Raw genomic sequence first — 20937 nt, forward strand, 5'->3', positions numbered from 1 at the left:
CCGTGGTCCGTTTTCCTACCAGAGAGCATTCCATCCGCTAACCACCTCGTGCCGGCGGCCATCGGGCTCCACGACCGTGGATAACTAACGGCTTGCGGAACTGGAGAACCGTTGGGAATGTCTTGACCGCTAAGTGTGTCTCTGACTCTTAACACTTTGACGACCGGCTTGGACCAGTCTAATATGGTGCAGGGGACCGCGGAATGTAAACAAACGTGTTGGTTTTGTTTTAACTATATCTATGTATGCCCCCCCACAAGAAATGTTTAGACCTTGAATTACCAAAATATCTTAAAGGGGAACTATCTTATAATGGCCTTTTTGAATGTTTAGCATTGTTTCCTAGCTATGTGAACTTATATTAATATGATCTATGTCTCTAATTCTCATATTGGCGCATTCTTCCAATTCTCCTCTCACAATATTCACCCTCACTGAACTGAGTCATCTGAAAATGTGATGATTTGTGATGTCAGAAAGACACCGCTGCATGATAATGGCAAGGTACATGATGAGCTGCACACAGTGGTTGGAGCCCAGGCTCAAAACGGCTCGAGATCTTGAGGTAGAAAAATGCTGTTTTTGAGGACTTGATTAGAAATACAAAACAATGAATAAAAAAATAAAAAATATTACAGAGGTGTTCCATAGACTCACAGGAATTGTGTAAAAGTGCCCAAATAGTGAAAGAAATAGTAAAATAGTTCCCCTTTAAGACATTTTAAGGTTATAACTGTGCTGACAGGAGTCATTGGCTAGTAATATTGGAACCTATTCGACTTGATCTCATGACTGGATGGCTCTTAGGGTGCTTTCTCACTAACCATTCGGGGTCGAATCACAGCCCGATCGCACCGAAAAAGAGTGTGTCCGTCCTACTGAGAACGCTCCCCCCCGTCCCCGGGGACGCTGATTTGCTCCAAACCTGGACTGCTGGAATAGGTGGTCTCGGGTGCCCGCGAGTGGGAGCGGGGGGCGTGGTGTGCGAGCTTGTACCAAAACACGGGAGAGGCTTGCTGTATCAACTTGCTGACACACACAACGTCATTACTGTAATGCTTTCATGCTTGCTTGAATTTTGGGCAGATAAAAACATACAGCAACAACTGGACAATACCCATGGCAATTTGGCGAGTTCAGACCTCAACCCAAACAAGCATGTTGAGCCTCACGGCTGAAAACATGAAGCCACGTTACAAGCACAAGACTTCCCTGGCTCGCATTAGGCCTGGCAATTTTCTTGCCATTGCTATGTCTACTATACATTGGTTTCTTGTTCGAATGCATTTATTTCTATTAGACCAGTGGTGCCCAACCAGTCGGCCGTGATCGACCGGTAGATCAATGACATTCAATATAATTGCCGCGAGCGATGGGCTAATGTTAGCTGCTAACTAGTAATAAATAGGCTAAGCTAACTAGCTTAGCATTAACCCTGGAAAACACTCAAAGCGGACTCCACGACACCAGTTCCATTCGTGAGAAAAGGGGGGTGGGTTATATTGACAAGGCTTGAAAACAGAGGTTCAAATATAACTTCATATTTATTGGTTATTTGTTTCTTTATATCGGCATCCAGTTTCCACCACCGTATGTTAAACTCTTCCTGTGTTGACGTTAGAGCGTGACATCATCGCTACGGCAAGCTTACACGCTCAAAACGCAAACCGTAAACAAAACCCAGAGCGCACCAAGACTGCAGTGTGTACACGCAAACTAGAGGGGGGAGAGGGAGGGGGGAAGTTCGCACCCAAGGACGGAACGAGGACGGAGCGGAGCTGATTCGGCCCCGAATGGCAGTGAGAAAGCCCCCTTAGGGTTCCTCCAGTATGTTCTGATCTAATGACTGGATGGTTCTTAGGGTTCCTCCAGTATGTTCTGATCTAATGACTGGATGTAGAGGAACTGGCGCGATGTTGTCAGGAGAACAGCCTCTCCCTGAACGTCAACAAAACTAAAGAGATGATTGTGGACTTTAGGAGGTCGGGGGCCAGGCAGGGACTACAGTCCCCTCAGCAATGACGGGGCACCGGTCGAGAGAGTGAGCAGTTTTAAGTACCTCGGAGTCCACATATCTGAGGACTTGACATGGACCACACACATTGACAGTGTAATGAAGAAGGCACGGCAATGCCTCTACTTCCTTAGGCGCCCTAGTGAAGTTCAAAATGAGTCAGAAGATCCTCAAGAACTTCTACTCGTGCACAATAGAGCATCTGGTAACATCACCTCCTGGTTTGGGAATAGCACCGCACAAGACAGACTACAGAGAGTGGCCCGTTCAGCCGAGCGCACAATTGGAGGTGGGCTTCCCACTCTCCAGGACGTTTATAACAAGCGTTGCAGGGCCAAGGCTAAGAGAATAATCAAAGACTCTAGTCACCCAAACAACTGCCTCTTTGAACTGAAGACTCAGAAGGAGTTTCTATCCCCAGGCCATCAGGATGCTCAATGACAATGACACTATGTAACAACCCATCATCTACACACAATGCACGCACATCCACATGTACAGTTTTGTCCTCTGCATTCTACCTCACCGTTACTCATTTTACTCTGTATTGTATGTATATTGACTTACATACCTACTTTTCCCTTTTAATTTTTTTTTTATACTTACTTTCTTTTTACTGTATGTAACACACTCTCAGGGGCTCATACAGAAACAAGAATTTAATTATAAAGTATCCTGTATTTTGTTCTGACAAATAAACAAACTTGAAACTTGATGGCTCTTAGGGTTCCTCCAGTGTGTTCTGATCTAATGACTGGATGGCTCTTAGGGTTCCTCCAGTATGTTCTGATCTAATGACTGGATGGTTCTCATGGTTCCTCGAGTATGTTCTGATCGAATGAAATTACATTGTACAGCTCCAATATCCCCGACTGACATTTTTGACGTCACATTAACAAAAGAAAAATAGGCCAATTGATGAAAATAGCTATATATTTCGCACCTCTGGCTTGTCACAGCTGGCTCTCTCATTCACCGTCACAAATCTCATGGTAACTCTATAGCTAAAGATAGTTATGTCGTTAGCGACCCGCTAACCGCTAGTACTGTTTAGCTGTTTAGCGTACATGATAAAACTCAAGAGGTAATGACGTCTGTAGGTTTTGCAAAGAGCAGGTATCAGTCCACTAGGATGATCCACATTCAAACTAGCGTTAGCTAACAAGTGCAGCCTGCCCAGCTGTGATGTTACAAGTTTAACGAGAATCTCTAACGAGTTTATAGTTATTTAACAAGTTTAACGAGCAATCTGCAGTTGAGAACAGCCAGGCAATGTTCACATGGGAAAACGACGATACTAGCGAAGGAGTACATATTATCTTCAATTATATATTTGCATTGTGAGTTGTGTCAATTTCAGTTTTCAACAAAAATGTTTACATGTTTCACAACGTCTAATTACAAACAACAAAACCTGGTACAAGGAACGGTAATAAATACAATTTTCACTATATAATGCAATGTTGCATTGAGGCTTTTTAAAGAGTATCATTACAACATAAAAACAGGTCTAAATATCAGACCAAAGATTGTACTTTTTATATACATAATGGATCTTAATTCCCTACCTTCTGCACAAATTGTGGGTTTACTGTTATTTCTTGATCCATAGACTTTAGCTTCTCGTCCAGCTCTATGCACTTCAACATCTGTGAGGAAAATAAAAGAGAAGATTATTTAATCAGCGACAGCACTGACCTACACTCACACACTGGAAGAGCAGCACTGACTACCCACACACACACACACACACACACACACACACACACACACACTGGAAGAGCAACACACGTTGTCACTCTGAAAGAAAGCGGTCAAAGTGGAAGTGAACTTTCTTACCTCTTGGTCAATTTTGTGAAGCATTTGCGGGTTGTTGTATTTTTCGGGGTTATCGTGAAAACAGACCATGCCATCTTTTTGGTTGATGCTGGCGTAGATCTCGCCATCGTCAATCTACACAGGAACACAAAGAGGGGGGTTTAAAATCGGTCAGATAGCTGCTATCATTGGTGTCCGTTAGCATCGCTGATGGCCGATTCATAATGCCAGTATAGGATCGCTCTCTTCCGCTGTGTGGCAAGTGGCTCATAACTACACTACTGACCAAAATATTGTGGCCTTATAAAAGGGCCTAAGCCAGTATAACGCCCCCTGTGGTTTTCAACCCCACTCGTGGTTTTGTTGATTATTCACTCTGTCTCAAACTGACTTGCTGATTCCTTGATACAAATTCGGTTTATAGTCAAATGTTCCTTTATTAATCCCCTTGGGGAAATTCAGGTGTCACAGCAGCAGCATGGGGGGAGGGGTAGAGGCAGGGGAAAAAAAATGTATTACTAAAAATAGTCATAATAATAAAATAAGTGGAATGGCAGTATATCCTATCAATAATAATAATAATAATAATACTATACATGTTATATATAGTAGCACTATACCGTTTGTTTTTATATACTACTTAGTAGTATATATGCCAGGTAAACCCACTTTTCTTTTTACATTTGTACATACTTTTCTTAAAAAAAAATGTCATGTATTATGAAGCTGTAATTGGTTTTCTGACATCTGTATTTTTTTGTAAACTTGAGAAATCTATGTTTGAGAGGCGACTGGGTAGCGCAGCGGACTAAGCGTCGGTATTGCCATTCTCTAAGACAAACTCTAACCTTAACCAGCTCCTTAACACTTTGGCTGCCATGGGTTAAATTCATTATCAACCGTAGGTTGCCGGCTCTATTTGTCTATAGAGAAAGTCCCCTTCTTTGCAGGGCTATAACTTTTTAAATTCTATTGCTACATTGCTATTATTAGGGCCCATTCAAAGTCCTATATGTATTGTTCATTGTGTAGCAACGTTAAACTTTTTCATTCACATATTCATAGTAAAGTATGGTCTAATGTATAAGTATGTTTTCATCTCTTTCTGCAGCTTTCTCCAGAACGTGATCTATAGCCCCAAATACATTATATTGATGATGCAATACAGTTTTATGGCAATCAGCGCGATATAAAAAATTCCAACTAGACGTACTTCTAGAAGTTACTACACGTCATCTGATGTTGACCGGATGGGCTAGGGGGAGTTTATAATTCCGTGGGCAGCGTTATACCAATCATCTAATGTGGGTCAAATGTTGATAATAGCAGTTAGTATCGAAGACGGTAACTTTACACGCTAAAACTCACCCCAGTCTCTGCGCGCCGTTGGGCGATCATCGTAGAGTAGAAATTTTACCATTATGGGATGTCGATTTACCCGGTCCATCTCCAGCTTGTATAATGGTATATACGTCCAAATCATGTTGTTTATCGAGTTATTGGCAATCGATCGCTATGTAGTGTGTCGAGATCGAGTCCCGGAACCTATAGCTAGTGCCCGGAAGTAATACGGCCGACCAGCACAATCTCCATAGCACTTCCTGTTAAGCGATTGCGCCGATCGGCCACCAGATGGCGCTCCTGAACCGCCAGAGAGCTCAGTGGGTCCTCCTGGTGGATCTCAGGCCAGCGGAGGGGAAATATGAATCCGATCCCAGATTTTTGAAATATTGATATTAAAGACGCTGTAAAGCATCTTCGGCAACTTGAGCATGGCCGGGAATGACGTGTTTAGGCGTTTTCCGGCAGCCAAAGTGTTAACAGCGCCTAAACTTAACCGTTCTAACCTTAACCAACTCCGAAACAATGCCTAACCTTAACCTTAACCATGCCTAACCTTAACCGGCGAAAGAATACACGTTAAACTAGTCACCAACGGACCGCAGCGCTGCCAGGTGAGCTAAGCTTCGAATGAAAATCATGGCGGATTACGGCTACATAATGCCGCAAGCTCTGCCGCTCCGCTCTGCGGCTGCCGCGCCTGCCGCGGGGCGTGTCGCAGCCAATCAGGGAAAACGCGGAAGCACTCTGCAGCACTCCGCTGTTAATAAGCAATAGGCAAACAGGTTAGACACCAAAGTATAAATATACCCTTAACTCATTCAGTGCCACGGGCCTAGCCCATCTTTGTTCCTACTGCGCCACAGCTCTAAGAGATAGGGATGCGTGGCAGTGTTTGGGCTATATCTATATTCTATATTATAGCTATGGATACAATACTATGGCTTATTTGACATCAACTATCCATCGTTCAATATGTGAAAAAGAATGAATTTGTTCATGTATACGTTCGCGTATGAATATAAGTAGTTTCAGAGTGATCCTGGCTAATTCCAGAAAACGGCGCTATGGAGCAATATGTGAATTTTACTAAAAGCGTTGGCGTTGCTCACCTGGACACGCTACTATTTCCAAATCAAATGTATATAATAGGTATTATGTTTCATCATGAATGCATGAAATGGGGGTGGGTCGTTTTTTTTGATGCTTTGATCGTCACCAGCGGCATACGTTCTGGAGTACGTTACACATGGTCGTTGCGATCGAAGTGAAATCATGGTTGGATCAAAGCAGGATTGATGTCTTATAGTCCTTACCTTCACTAGGAGGTACCCCAAAAAGAATATTCCAATTGTCTGATCGCGATTTCCAGTATTGGTGTCCATCGTGTTTCCAACATAATCCACCCCAACACGGCGCGTTTCAATGTCATCGAGTGAACCGTTACTCGCCTGACCAAAAAAACTGCGCCCGGAGTGAATTAAACGTAACACCGGGTGTGAAAAAAAGGTTTTGAAGGGTGGGCGATACTGCGACCTATATAATTATTATTTTTTTTTTTTTTATGACAGTATTTATATATTTGTATATACTGTAACTGTATAACTGTAACACTGTATATTATAAGTTTATCCTGCTCAAAGCACTTCACCATTTTAATATTGTGTGTATTGAGCCGTACTGTATTGTAGCCATTCTCCAATCTGTTAAATAAAGTTTTCATTCATTCATTACACTACTGTATGTACACAATCATACGTGTAAAACAGAGTAGATTTTCGAGTGATGACAGACTGTCACAGACTGATTGAATGACAGGTGAAACAACTAATTGTATTCACCTCCCGTCTCCCGCCCTTCCCACGCGCCACGAACCACTGAGCTACTGTGATACAGTGCTTGCGCAGTCAGTCGATTTTAGCTAGTAGTCAGACTTTGCTAGCACAGAATGTCTCACTCGCAGAAAAGAAAAATATCAGATTTATTTTCTAAACGTCCCGCCGGTCCCAGTGACAGTCCCACTAAATCTGATAAACGTCAGAGAGAGACAGAGACGACAGGTTCAGCCTCAGCATCAGGTATTGAAGAGTTAACTGAGTCTGTTCCCCTATACCCCCCCTCGGGCGCCAGGGGCTTCCACTGAGGGGTGATGCAAATAGGGATGGGGTGTTATGGCAGCTCATGATGGAAAGAGTGCGCACCGAGTCTGATCCCGAGTTGGAGAATTGGCTCCAAAAGAGACACAACTGGATGTCCAACAACATCCAAAACGAAATCTTACAGCTGTTTGCCCATGATATTCAGCGACAAATTGGAGGCAAAGCATCCAAAAGCCCATTCTTTGGCTTGAGCGCTGACGGAACCACTGATGTCACTCACTGGAAAAGAACAATTCTCGTGTAATATACAGTTCGCCGATGACAACTTGGAAGCTCAGAACTTCTTTTGGGGTTTTTACAATGCCCGGCCCAGACACAACAGCCGAGACACTGTTTTTGTGTATAAAATACTTTTACGCCTCGACCTGCCCATGGAGAGGCTGATAGGATACTGTTTTGACGGGGCCAGCAACATGTCTGGGGGGTACAGGCTGGTGTCAGAGAGCCTCGACCCCCACTATTATAGGAGGTAAAAAAAAATTAAATGGAAATGTATGGTTGAAACATGCAAACGTTCAAACGCACACACACTAATAAGCATTGGAGGCTTTTAACCAGGGCCGGCCTGGGGAAATCATTCAGGCCAGGAAATATAGCCCCAGTCAGGCCACTTTTTAAGCAGGGGGTCCCCCACCAGGATTTTTTTTGTTACAAAGACTTCATTTCCTGCATTCTGGTGCAGGCATTTTTTTTATTTGTACCCTTTAAATGCCAGTGTTTGTGATGGCATCACAAATTATTGTTAAAAAACAGGCTAGCATATGTATGATTAGCAACAACACAGATTTTTATGGATTTTCAGTTTTTTGTAATTGATAAATACAATATTTTATTCAACTTCAGCCCTGATCATAACACCACATATTCATTTTATAATTCGAACCCTTTAAATGCCAGTGTGTGTGATGGCATATATTTGCAATATATCAAATGCAAAGTACATTTTTCTGGGGGGGATTATTACAGGCTAGCATGTGTCAATGATTAGCAGTTTTTCGTAAGGATCCCGCCTCCACCAATCACATGCGGCTCCCTTTGTGTGTGTGTGAGAGCAAGATAGAGAGAGAGAGAGAGAGAGATAGTTCTCCAACTTGTGTGAGTTGCAGTGATCTCCTGGTTGTTCCCCACCTAGGTTATCCAACTATTGCGCTGGTGCAACTAGAAACACTGGCCTGGCCTGCTTCTAAGTTCAGTGGCCTGACCGCAAAAAAAAAAAAAAATGTATCATCTGGCGACCCCCCAGCACCCCCTGCCGTTTTATAGTTCCAACGTGCCTGCCCCGAGGTCCGTGTGAGAGAAATGAATAAAAATATAGAATAAAATAAATAACGATGAAAACCCGACTATACTCGGGTCTGGAGCTGAACGGTTGGCGAGTTAACCCGACTATCCTCGGGTCTGGCACTGATTGAGTTAAAAATGTATACTAAAGAAAAAAGAAAAAAATCCCCCCATTGAAATACTGCAGAACACTGCAGTAACAGAGTAATAATGTGACACAAGATACATTTTCCATTCAAATGTACAAGTGGACGTGGGCTGTTAAAACAAGCGACCCTTTGAACTCACCATGTGCAAGACATATTTCTCTGCCTCCTGGGGACCAGACAGCTGCACTCGACTCGCCATGTCTTGCAAGGACAGCGTCAGGAAGGTCTGCAGAGGCGGGATAAGAGAGACAGGAGATCAAGAGAGATGAGACCAAGGGATAGTATTGACCATGTGCACTGGACTTGAGAATCCTCTTCACAGGCTCTGTCTGACCAGAGGAGAGAAGCCATTACGAAATGGCAGCAGGTGACCGAAGCAAAGCGATGGGACGCGAGGTGGAACTAAATACACCGACTTTAAAACGGTCTTGAGGTCAAGGAGGGGAAACGCAGAAAAAGGTGGAAAAAATTACGCTTTTAGATGAGGAACCATTAAAAGTCTGTTTTAAGTTTTTATATGCACTTTTGTTTTCGAACCACGTGAATTAGAGATTGTAAGCTTGGTGGCGTTGTTTGAATTCATAGAGACGGCACAGGTGGAATACTTTGAGGCGATGCAGTATGTCTCATTCACAATCAAAAAGTATGATCTCCGACCACTGTGTTGACTTGTAAATGGTAAATGGACTGCATTTATAGTGCCTTTATCCAAAGCACTTTACAATTTATGCCTCACATTCACTCACACAGACGGCAGAGGTGCCGATCTACTCATCGTGAGCAGTTAGGAGTTAAGTGACTTGCTCAAGGACACTTCGACACGCTGGCCGGGAGGAGCCGGGAACCTTCCGATTACCAGATGACCGCTCTACCCCCTGAGTCACTGTCGCCCCTCGCGACATGCAACGGTCTTAGCCGTTTATGCATGTTTATTCTTATTTATTGTGCCTATATGTATGACATTGCAGATGAACCTCGGCGTCGCTGTAAATGAGGTTAACCTCAGTGTCTTACAAGTTGAAATAAAGGTTTGAAATTAAATGAAAAAGAGGGGACGTGTGGCATCTTGATCTTAAGAAAGAATTGCCTGAGGCCAAACCCAACATGCTGGCTTTCACTTCTCTACCAGCTCGAGGCGCTGTCTTACTGAAGTGGAAGGATTCTGCCCCTCCCTCTCACACTGGATCACAGACATTATGTCCTGTAGGAATCTAGAGAAAATCTGTTATACTATCCAGGCGAACAGAGAGTACGTTTTACAAAAAAAAAATTAAAAATTATATATATAGACAATCAATAAAAAAGAGACATGATATATTACTTAATAAAAATCATGATGGTAGTATTGGGATATTATTATTCCTGTGATGAACAGGTGACATAAAAAGACAGACTCTGCTATACAAACGGTGTGACTTCTAATCTAGACAAAAGGGCTTGACTTCATTTTTCTACTATATATATATATATATATATATATATATATATATATATATATATATATATATATATATATATATAATAATAATAAATAATTTAGGACCTGCTCATACATATATATAGTAACTCTTTGTTGTGATTTTATGTTTTTTCCTAACCCTTTTTTCATACACACACTCCTGTGTTGATAAATACCATTGTTCTTACCGTCTATGCTCGTGCATGATTATCCATATATGGTAATGAAACACCCCCATGGGATGTGAAATAATGGACTAAGCCGAGCGAAAGATGAGAAATTTCACTGAGAGCGCGATTGATCACGGAGGTCTAACCAACAAATTGAACGTATACAGCATTTCCCGTTGTGAACAATCTTATTTGGAAACATGACACACTAATAGTATTTAGCGTTTTTATTTTAAACAATATTTAATCGTATGATTATAGATATTTTTAGAGAATAAATAAATCCAATGAAGTTGTCAATTTCACAGACAACTCCGCTGAGGAGGAGGGAGCGTGTCGGTGCCAAGGATGTTGACTGACCCAGTCCTGCTACAGAACCAGCACATTTGACAGAAATAAATGACAAGCTGACCCGACATTAAGCACTGTAATGACTGAAATGAAATAAATTTCTCTATATCTCTATATCTATACAATGCCTATTGTGCACTTGTGAGCCTGTGGTTTTGGTCAGAGTCATTATGGCTTCAGTGGATAACCCTGATCTGTTTTAATTACAGATACCCCAGTAATAACATTACAATTGAATTAAATACAATTAGGCATGAATGAGTCGTGTTCCTCCCGGCCACCGGCAACGACATTATCAGCCAAAATGCGCATCGCAGATGATCTGTACATTGACAGAGTGGAATCCCGTTCACATAACTGGATTTGTTTATTGATGGAGCTTTGAAAGCTACACGGGTACAGTGAGCTCCGATGGCGATGCTGTTGGGTAACCTGGCGTAAAATCCTCTCTTGGCCTCGGCCTGCTGTTATTATTGATATTGTATGTAGTTGGGGGCAGGGTTTCCGTTAGAAAAAATTGTTGCCGGCCTCAGTGTCCGGTAGATTTCAATCTACCGGTCAAATGAGAGAAATTCCGGTCAGAGTTTATTGAGCTTAAAAACAATTGATAGGCAAAAGAATAACAAAACAAAAGAATGACATCATCAAGGCATGTAGATTTATAATATTTTTACTTAAAACTAGGCTACTTTTGCGTATAAAGTCATTATATTCCAAATAAAATAAGTCCTGTGCTGCTGCCGACTTTAAATCAAATAGGTGTCTGTGGGCAGTCGCCCCACATTAATAAACAACAGTCTGTTATAATCACATTTTTATGAGCTAACGAATTCCGTTATATTGGACATTTGTATTAATTATATCAAGCGAAGAACTGAGAAATTTGGCAGAGAGAGACGGCAACATTATGGTGGGTTTGCGTGACGACTCTCTCTCTCTCCACCTCCCAATGACTTATTTGCGAGAGTATGTCGATGCAGAGCAGCAGATTCAGCTGTTATTGGCTCTTTTCTGGGGACCGCACAGCAGCGCCCCCACCCAACATTGAATTGCCAATGGCTGAATTGGAGTACTGCTGGAGTACTGCACTGTGCTGCTGCTGCTCCGGCTCTGCAGCTTCACAAAAGTTCGCACACCCAGCACTAAGCTCTCGCTGACAACGTCGTTGTCATTATTAGAAGCAACGATGAAACAAATGTAATGATTGTTTCGTTCATCGCATAGGCTATTTAATTTTAGCCTATTTTAATACAATTCAAATAATCAAATTGTGCTTAGACTCAGGGAATTATTTTCACCGGACATTAAGACCGGAGAGATTAAATATGTCGGACTTCAACAGATTTTGCCGGTCAAATACCGGTAATTACCGGCTAACGGAAACGCTGGTTGGGGGTTGGGGAAATTACGACATCAAACACTGCGTTTTGCTCCACACTCCAATTTGGGCCGCAAATTGCGGTACAAATCAAGGAGAATGTGTCTCGGGTAGCGGACTCTAGTTAATATTATTATGTTCTCTCTCTGCAAATAGACTGCCCCCTATATCTCTGAAAACATCCGAGCGCACACCGCGAGAAGTATTCCTATAATAACGCTATGAACCAGGCTGAATTCATTCGGAAATACCTATTCCAAATGCTATTTATAGGGTTTGACAATAATTACACTAATGTCGCTATTTTACAATTAACTATAATGAATTACGGGTCATACAGAACACGTCAGTGTTGAAACTAATGCATGAAACTGTTGAAAGCATTTTCCGTCCGTCTGCAGTCTTCATATTCTACCGCTGGGCACAATGTACGCACGGTCTGAGCTGTGCATAGATACAGGGGTGTAGCTCCCGATTCTGGGCCCCCTGAAAGAATGTATTTGTAGGCCCCCAGTGAATGCGAGCGCGCGTAAGCGCGCGAGCGGAATTGTTTTGTGCCATTTTTTTATTGATGAAAACGCATAATATGGTTTTTACCTATACATTCGGATCAGCAGTTCAGCACCTGCACTGTTGGTGGGTGAGCCTAGTAAAGGATGTCGCATTGCGTTCATCTTCAATGAATGGACCAATGCAATAGTCTACCAAAGCCCCCCCCTCTTTCTCACACACACACACTTCAGAAACAAACATAGTATCAATGAGAGCATCAATAATACACCCGAGTGATGTCTAGTTATATTAAAAAAAAAAAAAAAAAAAAAAAATTTGGGGCCCCCCCCAGTGCTGGGCCCTTGGAATCATCCTAAGCTACCCCCCCCCCCCCAGCTACGCCCCTGCATAGATATATGCACAATCTCAAGCACACGTTCAAATTGATAAGTCCCACACTTTGCTTAGAAATGATCGTACGTACGGTTTACGCACATATCTGTGCGTACGCACCATTGATAAATGAGGGCCCAGGGCTTTCCCTAAACAATGGTATAGGGGCGCAGCGCTGACTTTTTTGCAGTGAAAGCTTGGGACCAGCTTATATTTTATACACTGTACTTAAATAAATAAACTTATTTGGAACTTTTGTTAGCTATTCTATTGAAATAATATTTTTAAGTTGCAGGAAATTACAGCATATGCAGTTGCCTTTTTGAGTTTAAATGAAGGTTTGAAATTAAATGATATTGTGAATCTCTCCAGACGTCTCTTGGCAGAACCTGGGGTGTGGCCAACAATAACAACCCCTCCCCCATTCCCTTTCTACTTTTAACGAGTAAAAATAGATTGTGCACATTAGTCACACCCCAGAACATTGGTGTTTGGGCGGGACTTTGGGAGCATTTCAACATTGAATTCTAGTCGAACAAATAATACAATAAAACCTCAGACTCCAGGGGAGCTCCAGTAGCTCACCACGTACCGCGAGTGCTATTTCAGCGCCGTGGACAACCGCGCTCGCGCGGCTCTGGGGCTGAGCGCGTTCGAATCCCGGACGGCAGCCGTGCCTTTCCCAGAGTGTCTCTCCCCCCATCTGAACCCTTTCAGCCTGCTTCTGTCGGTCGAACTTGACCAAGTATGAATGCGAAGAAAAAAGCGATAAACGCTAAAAGAACCAGGTGACTGGTCAAAGTTAAAAAAAAAAAAAAAAAAAAAAAACCTCAGACTCCAACCTTGCACGCAGTGGTGCGTTATTAAAATCATCAGGGGTTGCACGCACCACGTGCAAGCGCGCTCCCGGCGCGTGCGCGCGCTCCCGCGAATGCGCATTTAATGTCCCCTCGCTTGAGCACAGACTGAAGACCGTGCCTGATTGCCTCGACTACGAATGGAATGTAACACATGTCTTCACAACAGGTTGGGTGTGAATGTATCTGAGGGCCCTTTCTCACTCACTTTTGGAGATCGAATCACTGCTCCCGAGAACGGGGGGGGGGGGGGGGGGGAGTGTTCTCACTCACCCCTTTTGCAATGCGAAACGGCGCTGATTCGTTTCACCCCCCGCTGAACGGGATCAGTTGGATTAGGTGGTTGATGTTAGTTTTGTTTCATCAACAAATGACAGGCAGAACACACAGTGAATGTATCCGTTTTGTTTATTGCACGTTCTTTGCTGAAAAGAAATACTATACTATACTAGACTAGGCTAAGCTAACTAGCGTTTTAAGCGATAGCTTAGCGCTATCGTTAAAACGCTCAAAAGCGGACTCTACAACACCATCCATTCGTGATAAAATGGGGTGGGTTATATTGACAAGGCTTGACAACAGAGGTTCAAATATAACTTCATATTTATTGGCAATTTGTTCATTTTATATCAGCATCCAGAGTCCGCAGTCGTGTTAAGACATTCCTGTTTACATTTTCGAACGTGACATCATCGCCTACGGTAAGCGTAAACGCTCAAAAGGCAAACCGTAAACAGAACCCGAAGCGAACCAAGACTGGAGTGTGTACACAAACTAGAGGGGGGAGAGGGGGGGTTCGCACTCTGACCTGGAATGAGGGCGGTACGCGACCGGTACGCCTATTGCTTATTAACAGCGGAGCAGTGCTGCCGTTGCTTCCGCGTTTTCCCTGATTGGCTGCGACACGCCCCGTGGCAGGCGCGGCAACCGCAGAGCGGAGCGGAGCGGCAGAGCTTGCGGCATTATGTAACCGCCCTAATCCGCCATGATTTTCATTCGAAGCTCAGCTCACCTGGCAGCGCAGCGGTCCTACGGTCCGTTGTTGACAAGTTCGAATCCCATCAATTTTTTTTTAACGTGTATTCTTTCGCCGGTTAAGGTTAGGCATGGTTAAGGTTAAGGTTAGGCATTGTTTCGGAGTTGGTTAAGGTTAGAACGGTTAAGTTTAGGCGCTGTTAAGGAGCTGGTTAAGGTTAGAGTTTGTCTTAGAGAATGGCAATATTCTTTCTATGGTTAAGGTTAGGCATGGTTAAGGTTAAGGTTAAGGTTAGAGATGTTCCGATACCATTTTTCCCTTTCCGATCCGATTCCGATACCTAAGCTTTGGGTATCGGCCGATACCGATATTTATCCGATACCAGTGCATAATTTTTTTTTTTTTTTAATTATATAAATTATACTTTTTTTTTTTTTTTTTCAGATACTGTTATACTGTTTTTTTTAGTAATAACTAGAACGTATAGTATTTATTCAACAACAGGTGATTGTATAGATTTGTATTAGTATCATTAATCAATGAGTATGGGCTGCAGCACTGCAGATATACCCTACTCCAATGATCCACACGGACATTAAACGGTGTTGCACTCGCTACTCAGTGGCTCTGCAGATATACCCTATTCAGTCTGTAAGCTAGTGGCAGATAGAACGTTCATGTTGTGGTTTTTGATGCAAAATAAATATTCAACATTCTCTTTTGAAACTCCGCCTCAGACTCTTATCCTTTGGCACTTGCTGTACTTTGCTTGCAGGTCTGCAGCCATTATTGCTGGATTATGTGAATAGCACCAACTTTAGACACGGTAACGTTATCAAGCTAAGCTAACTGACCTAGCGCGTCTTCCCGCATTGATAACGTTAGTAATAGTCAGCTAACGCTAGTCCGTAGCTACTTAACTTAAATACAATTCACCGTGGGTGCATTATTGTTGATAGACGGTCACGGACAGTGTTAGGTCCTGGAGAAAGGACAGGCGATCATCTGATTTGATGTAACGTTAAAAGCGGATGTTGTTCCAACTAGCTATCTTTCCAGCTAATGCTATCATAACACCAGCCAAACACAGCCCGATTCCCGTCCGAGCTCCCCGTCACACCGCACTGTCGGGGACAATGGAATTTAAGAAAGTGTATCTGCTGTTAAAATGACACAGCATCACACTTTAAAACATGTTCATTTTATAATCCTCACTCTCCGCAGGACTCGGCAGGAGATAAATTACATCATGGGATCGGAGGCTAGAATTTACGTGTACTCGCCGATACCAGCGTTTTAGGCAGTATCGGCGGCATTTCCGATACCAGTATCGGTATCGGAACAACTCTAGTTAAGGTTAGGCATTGTTTCGGAGTTGGTTAAGGTTAGAACGGTTAAGTTTAGGCGCTGTTAAGGAGCTGGTTAAGGTTAGCGTTTGTCTTAGAGAATGGCAATAGACAGCCTATTTCCGCATTGCCGCTGCCGCGGTCACATGGTCAAATTGTCACATTCTTGCACTCCTCCGCTGTTAAAAAGCAACACGCGACCGGTACGGACAGAATGAGTGAGTGACAAAGGGCCCTGAGAGCGTATTTAACACGCCTGACGACCGGCGCTATTGATATGCAAATAGCGAGTACTTATCATGGGGTATGAAGAACGCATGCCTGCTTGCACGGCCAAAAACTAAGATTACATTGTAACCCGCCTACTTTAAAACGCACCAGCGATAAGATGTCATACATCATGGTAGTCATCAAAGAATAGTTTGAAGCTAAACATGCTGACGCACTGACCAGGGTATCTGCAGGTTTCAACAAGTTCAATTGAAGTCTTTCACTACTACTACTACTTCACGATCATAAAAATACCGTAATTCCTCTAATAGTAACCCCGGCTTGTATTTGTTTCAAATGTAGCGGGTACCAGGCTTGTATTAGGAGGAGGCCTGTATAAGAGGGAGGCCTATATTTCAAATGGATCATAATGAATAAATCAACATTTTGTGTCCGTTTGAACCCAGTAAAATGTACTGGGTTCATTTATTGAAACCAAGTACTGTATGAAATAGTAAACGGTGCAATTACAGGTGGTCACTGGTCATTTCAACGTTTTCAAAGTGAAATCAAGTAACTAGCTCAGTATGCAGCTCAGTATATTAGTAACCCGGCTTGTATTAGGAGGCCGGCTTATAATTGCTTAGCTCAAGAGCGCACCCGGCCATTAATAGAGACCCGGCTTGTATTTGAGACCCGGTTACTATTAGAGGAATTACGGTAACTAAAAACACATAGCGACACTGAACTGGCTCCCGGTTGCCCCACAAAAAACAACACATATATTTAATATTATTTCATCTCCTGACAGTCGGGCTGCCCGCCCCCCCCCCCCCCCCCCCCCCAATATGTAATACCTGTGCACATTTAATTCATATACAAATTATTTTTAAGGCCTTAAATTGAGAATGACTATTATTTAATACTTTAAGACATTTTAATACCCCCGTTTAAAACATAGCCTACCAGCGAAAGTAAACGTGGAAAGTAATGCATTTAACAATAAGGTGTGAGCGAACCCTCTCACACACACGGATGCAAGCACACACGCACTGACCTTTGTTAACCTCTGGATGTTCTTCTTGTAGAGGGAAGAGAGACACTGTTTGACCAGGCCTGTGTTGTTGTCTCGTGTGAAGGTCTCGCTGTGTTTGTTGACCACGCTGCGCAGCTCGGCAGGGTTGTTGCTGCCGTACACCTGGGCTAACTCGTGGTAGGCGTTGCTCAGGGGCTGCGGAGGGAGACCGCGCAGAGAAAACCAATGAATCCAGTGTATAGTAATTAGGGACGGGCGAGAGTAATCGAGTATTAGTCATTCCAACTGAACTTGAGTAGTTGAGAGGGTGCTCGATTTCTTTTTACCACCAAATATGTCCCACCAAAAGTACCCGTTTGTAACAATGAAACGGAAAAACTCGCTTTGAAATATTGCTTCGAAATCCCGCGAGAGACCTGCTGCAGACAGAGTGGAGGTAATATAATTATTACAAATGGTAACCGAGTACTGTGACCGACGATACGCATTAAGCATCGGGTATAATGTCTGTATGTGTGCATGTGTGTGACTCAGCACAATATCTTGTTCTTGCTGCTACCATGCGTTTTAAGATGCCATCAAAACATTTCTTTCCCTAAACAATTGCTCGAGCACTACTCGAGTAATTAAAGAGAGTACTGGATCTGGGAAAACATTACTCGTGCTCATCCCTAGAATCCAGTATGTAGTACAGTATACACAGAACCAACGTCACACAATCACCACTGATTGTGTAGCTACATGTATTATTCACACCATCCATTCTCCTCCGTCCATTGTATTGCATCCATCCATCGATTGTAATTCAACCCTTGCGTCAATCCATCCCCTCCTCACCTTGATGAACCTCCCTACTATCTGTGAGGTGTACTTGGGAAGCTGCTGCACTTTGCCGTGGAGGATGAGCGAGACCAGGATGTATTTCTTGTAGGCTTCCAACATGATGTGGCTCACTGCCATGGCTGGAGTGGTTATTGCCTGTAGAGAGAGGAGGACCGTTGGCCTGTTGTGTCTGTACCAGAGATGAAGTGATACATGGCCTACCTAGCCCTGGTACAGCCCGTATACCTGGTACAGGCCTATTTATCTGGGTTGTAGAAAACTAAATCTGGTGTATGAACAACAGATCTGGTCACAGCTGCATAAAACAGGGTATCTGCAGGTTTCAACATAGTCAAATGTAAGAATTTTGAAGACCTTTTAATACCACACTGAACTTATTGCGTTCCAATTAAAATTCTTGCACATTCCATACAAGCTCTCCCCCTAAATACAGGTGCAAAGGAAATGTAGGACATTCTAATACCTTAAATTGAGAATTTAATACTCTTAAAATACCCCGCAGATACCCTAAATAAAACAAGACAGTCTAACAATGGCACAGCTTCCCTGTGCAATCTTTAGCGATACGTTACTAAGGTAACAGTAACAGCCTGGCTAATGTTGCGTAACATTAGCGTGGCTAACGTCGCTAGCTAACTTGTTACCTTGCGGTTTGCTGTATGCACGTAGCAGAGTGAGCTGTGCATGTAGCAGCGTGAGCTGTGATTGGTCTACTTTTGTGAGGGACAGACAGAGATACAGACACAGACAAACTCTGTTCTAGGTAGGAACATCTTTTGCTGAGGGGGGGGGGGGGGTTACAGCCACCTAGTTCCCATGCAGATCACCACACTCGTCCGAGCGAATACCTGTTCATAAAAATACAGTGCTCTTTCCAAGTTCTTCAGACCCGTGTAGATCATCCCTCCGTAGTAGTAGTAACATAAAAAGTGCTTTGCGTCGTAGGCTAAGTTCTCCTTACAGATGTCCATCATGTCCAGCTCCAAGAAGGGCAGGGCGGGCTTGAAGCACTTCGCTAACAAGCACAGCTGCATGGGAATGAAGAGCAAAGAGGATTTCTGTCATTAAAATCTATGAATTTCAAAAAAAAAATTAAAATTATAAGATTGTAATAGATTTCTAATTAATTGTGATAGATTTCTGACATGAAATATAAAAGACAATTAGCAGGTTTCCGATCAAATAAAAGTAATGCATAAAGTGAAGACATAAATAGACAGAATAAGAGAAGTGCAATAAAAATAGACATAAATTAGCATAACATATTGCATCAGTTTTGCCTTTGAGAACCAATGGTTCTCGAGCATGGGCAGGAGCCTATCTCCTGTTTCCGTAGCGTGAGGTAGCTTGATGTACAAGTACACCCCTTGGACATGACGCTAGTATGTCGCAAGGACTTCCCCCCAAACCAACCCTTGATGCTGAGTGTCAAGCAGGGAGGCTATGGGTACCATTTTTCAATAGTCTTTGGTATGACTCGGCCGGGGCTTGAACTCCCAGCCTCCCGAACTCAGGGCAGACACTACCCACGAGGCCACTGTGCGGTGCAATAAACATTTTCTCATCTACATACCTTGCTGCCCTCTAGTGGTCAGAAAATAATTATTGCAGCTTTAACAATGTGAATATAAATCTCAAATATTGGTCAAATGACAGACCCAATGGAACACATAACAGATAATTCAGCATCTATCTATAATGCCTTTACTCACCTGACACAGGTCTGCATGAACTGAGGTAAGTTGGTTTGTGTTCATCTGCATTTTGTCTATTGCCTGTTTTAGGACGACAACACCCCTCAATGGCTGAGAAGGCAAGAGAGAGCAGATGTTATTAGATTAGTTTAGATTCAAATGTATTGTCATTATACAGCACACCACTGTACACAGCAGTACAATGAAAAGAAGTTTGGCATGCAACCAAATGTAACAGTAACGTGCAATAGTAATATACAATCTACTGGGTATACAATATATAAATGTGTACATACATGTGATTATCACTATTACTCTGTAGTAAGGAGTTGTAGTATTAATATGTACAGTGATACAGGTATAAAGACACTATGGTAGTAAGTCAGGCCGGCAGCGTTAACTAGTAAGAGTAGCAAGAGTAGCCCGAGCTGGTAGTTGCTACCCTTTCTCAGTTTATGAAAAGCAAGTCATTATACAACCAGTGGTGTAAACAAAACATCACTCTGGCCATATAGCAGTTCACACTACACCATTTGTAATTCATAGACATACATAGAGAAGAAGGAGACAGACAAGAGTGGCAGAGAAGAAGGAGACAGAGACGATAGTAATGTAGTTTGAAGATGAGAAGAAGATTGTAAACTAGATTGTAGTTAGGCAGCAATATGCAGAAAGGTGTCTAGACTGCCGGAAATTCAGAAGAAGAAGAAGAAGAAGAAGAAGAAGAAGAAGAAGAAGAAGAAGAAGAAGAAGAAGAAGAAGAAGAAGAAGAAGAAGAAGAAGAAGAAGAAGAAGAAGAAGAAGAAGAAGAAGAAGAAGAAGAAGAAGAAGAAGAAGAAGAAGAAGAAGAAGAAGAAGAAGAAGAAGAAGAAGAAGAAGAAGAAGAAGAAGAAGAAGAAGAAGAAGAAGAAGAAGAAGAAGAAGAAGAAGAAGAAGAAGAAGAAGAAGAAGAAGAAGAAGAAGAAAAAGA

At 42.7% G+C, this 20937-nt stretch overlaps 1 protein-coding gene across 1 annotated transcript in view; it reads right to left on the reverse strand.

Annotated features, from left to right (window-relative positions):
- cops3 (COP9 signalosome subunit 3) overlaps positions 1 to 20937 on the reverse strand; it is a 43445-nt gene that overhangs the window by 937 nt on the left and 21571 nt on the right. The window contains exons 5-11 of the mRNA XM_084322465.1: positions 19986 to 20078; positions 19122 to 19301; positions 18268 to 18408; positions 17452 to 17625; positions 8902 to 8988; positions 3854 to 3967; positions 3583 to 3663 (exon numbers count right to left, since the gene is read on the reverse strand). Coding sequence (XP_084178591.1) covers positions 3583 to 3663; positions 3854 to 3967; positions 8902 to 8988; positions 17452 to 17625; positions 18268 to 18408; positions 19122 to 19301; positions 19986 to 20078 — 870 coding nt within the window. The remainder of the gene's footprint in view (positions 1 to 3582; positions 3664 to 3853; positions 3968 to 8901; positions 8989 to 17451; positions 17626 to 18267; positions 18409 to 19121; positions 19302 to 19985; positions 20079 to 20937) is intronic.

The sequence above is a fragment of the Notolepis coatsorum genome, assembly GCF_963971535.1.
Source record: "Notolepis coatsorum genome assembly, chromosome: 10".
NCBI lineage: Eukaryota > Metazoa > Chordata > Actinopteri > Aulopiformes > Paralepididae > Notolepis > Notolepis coatsorum.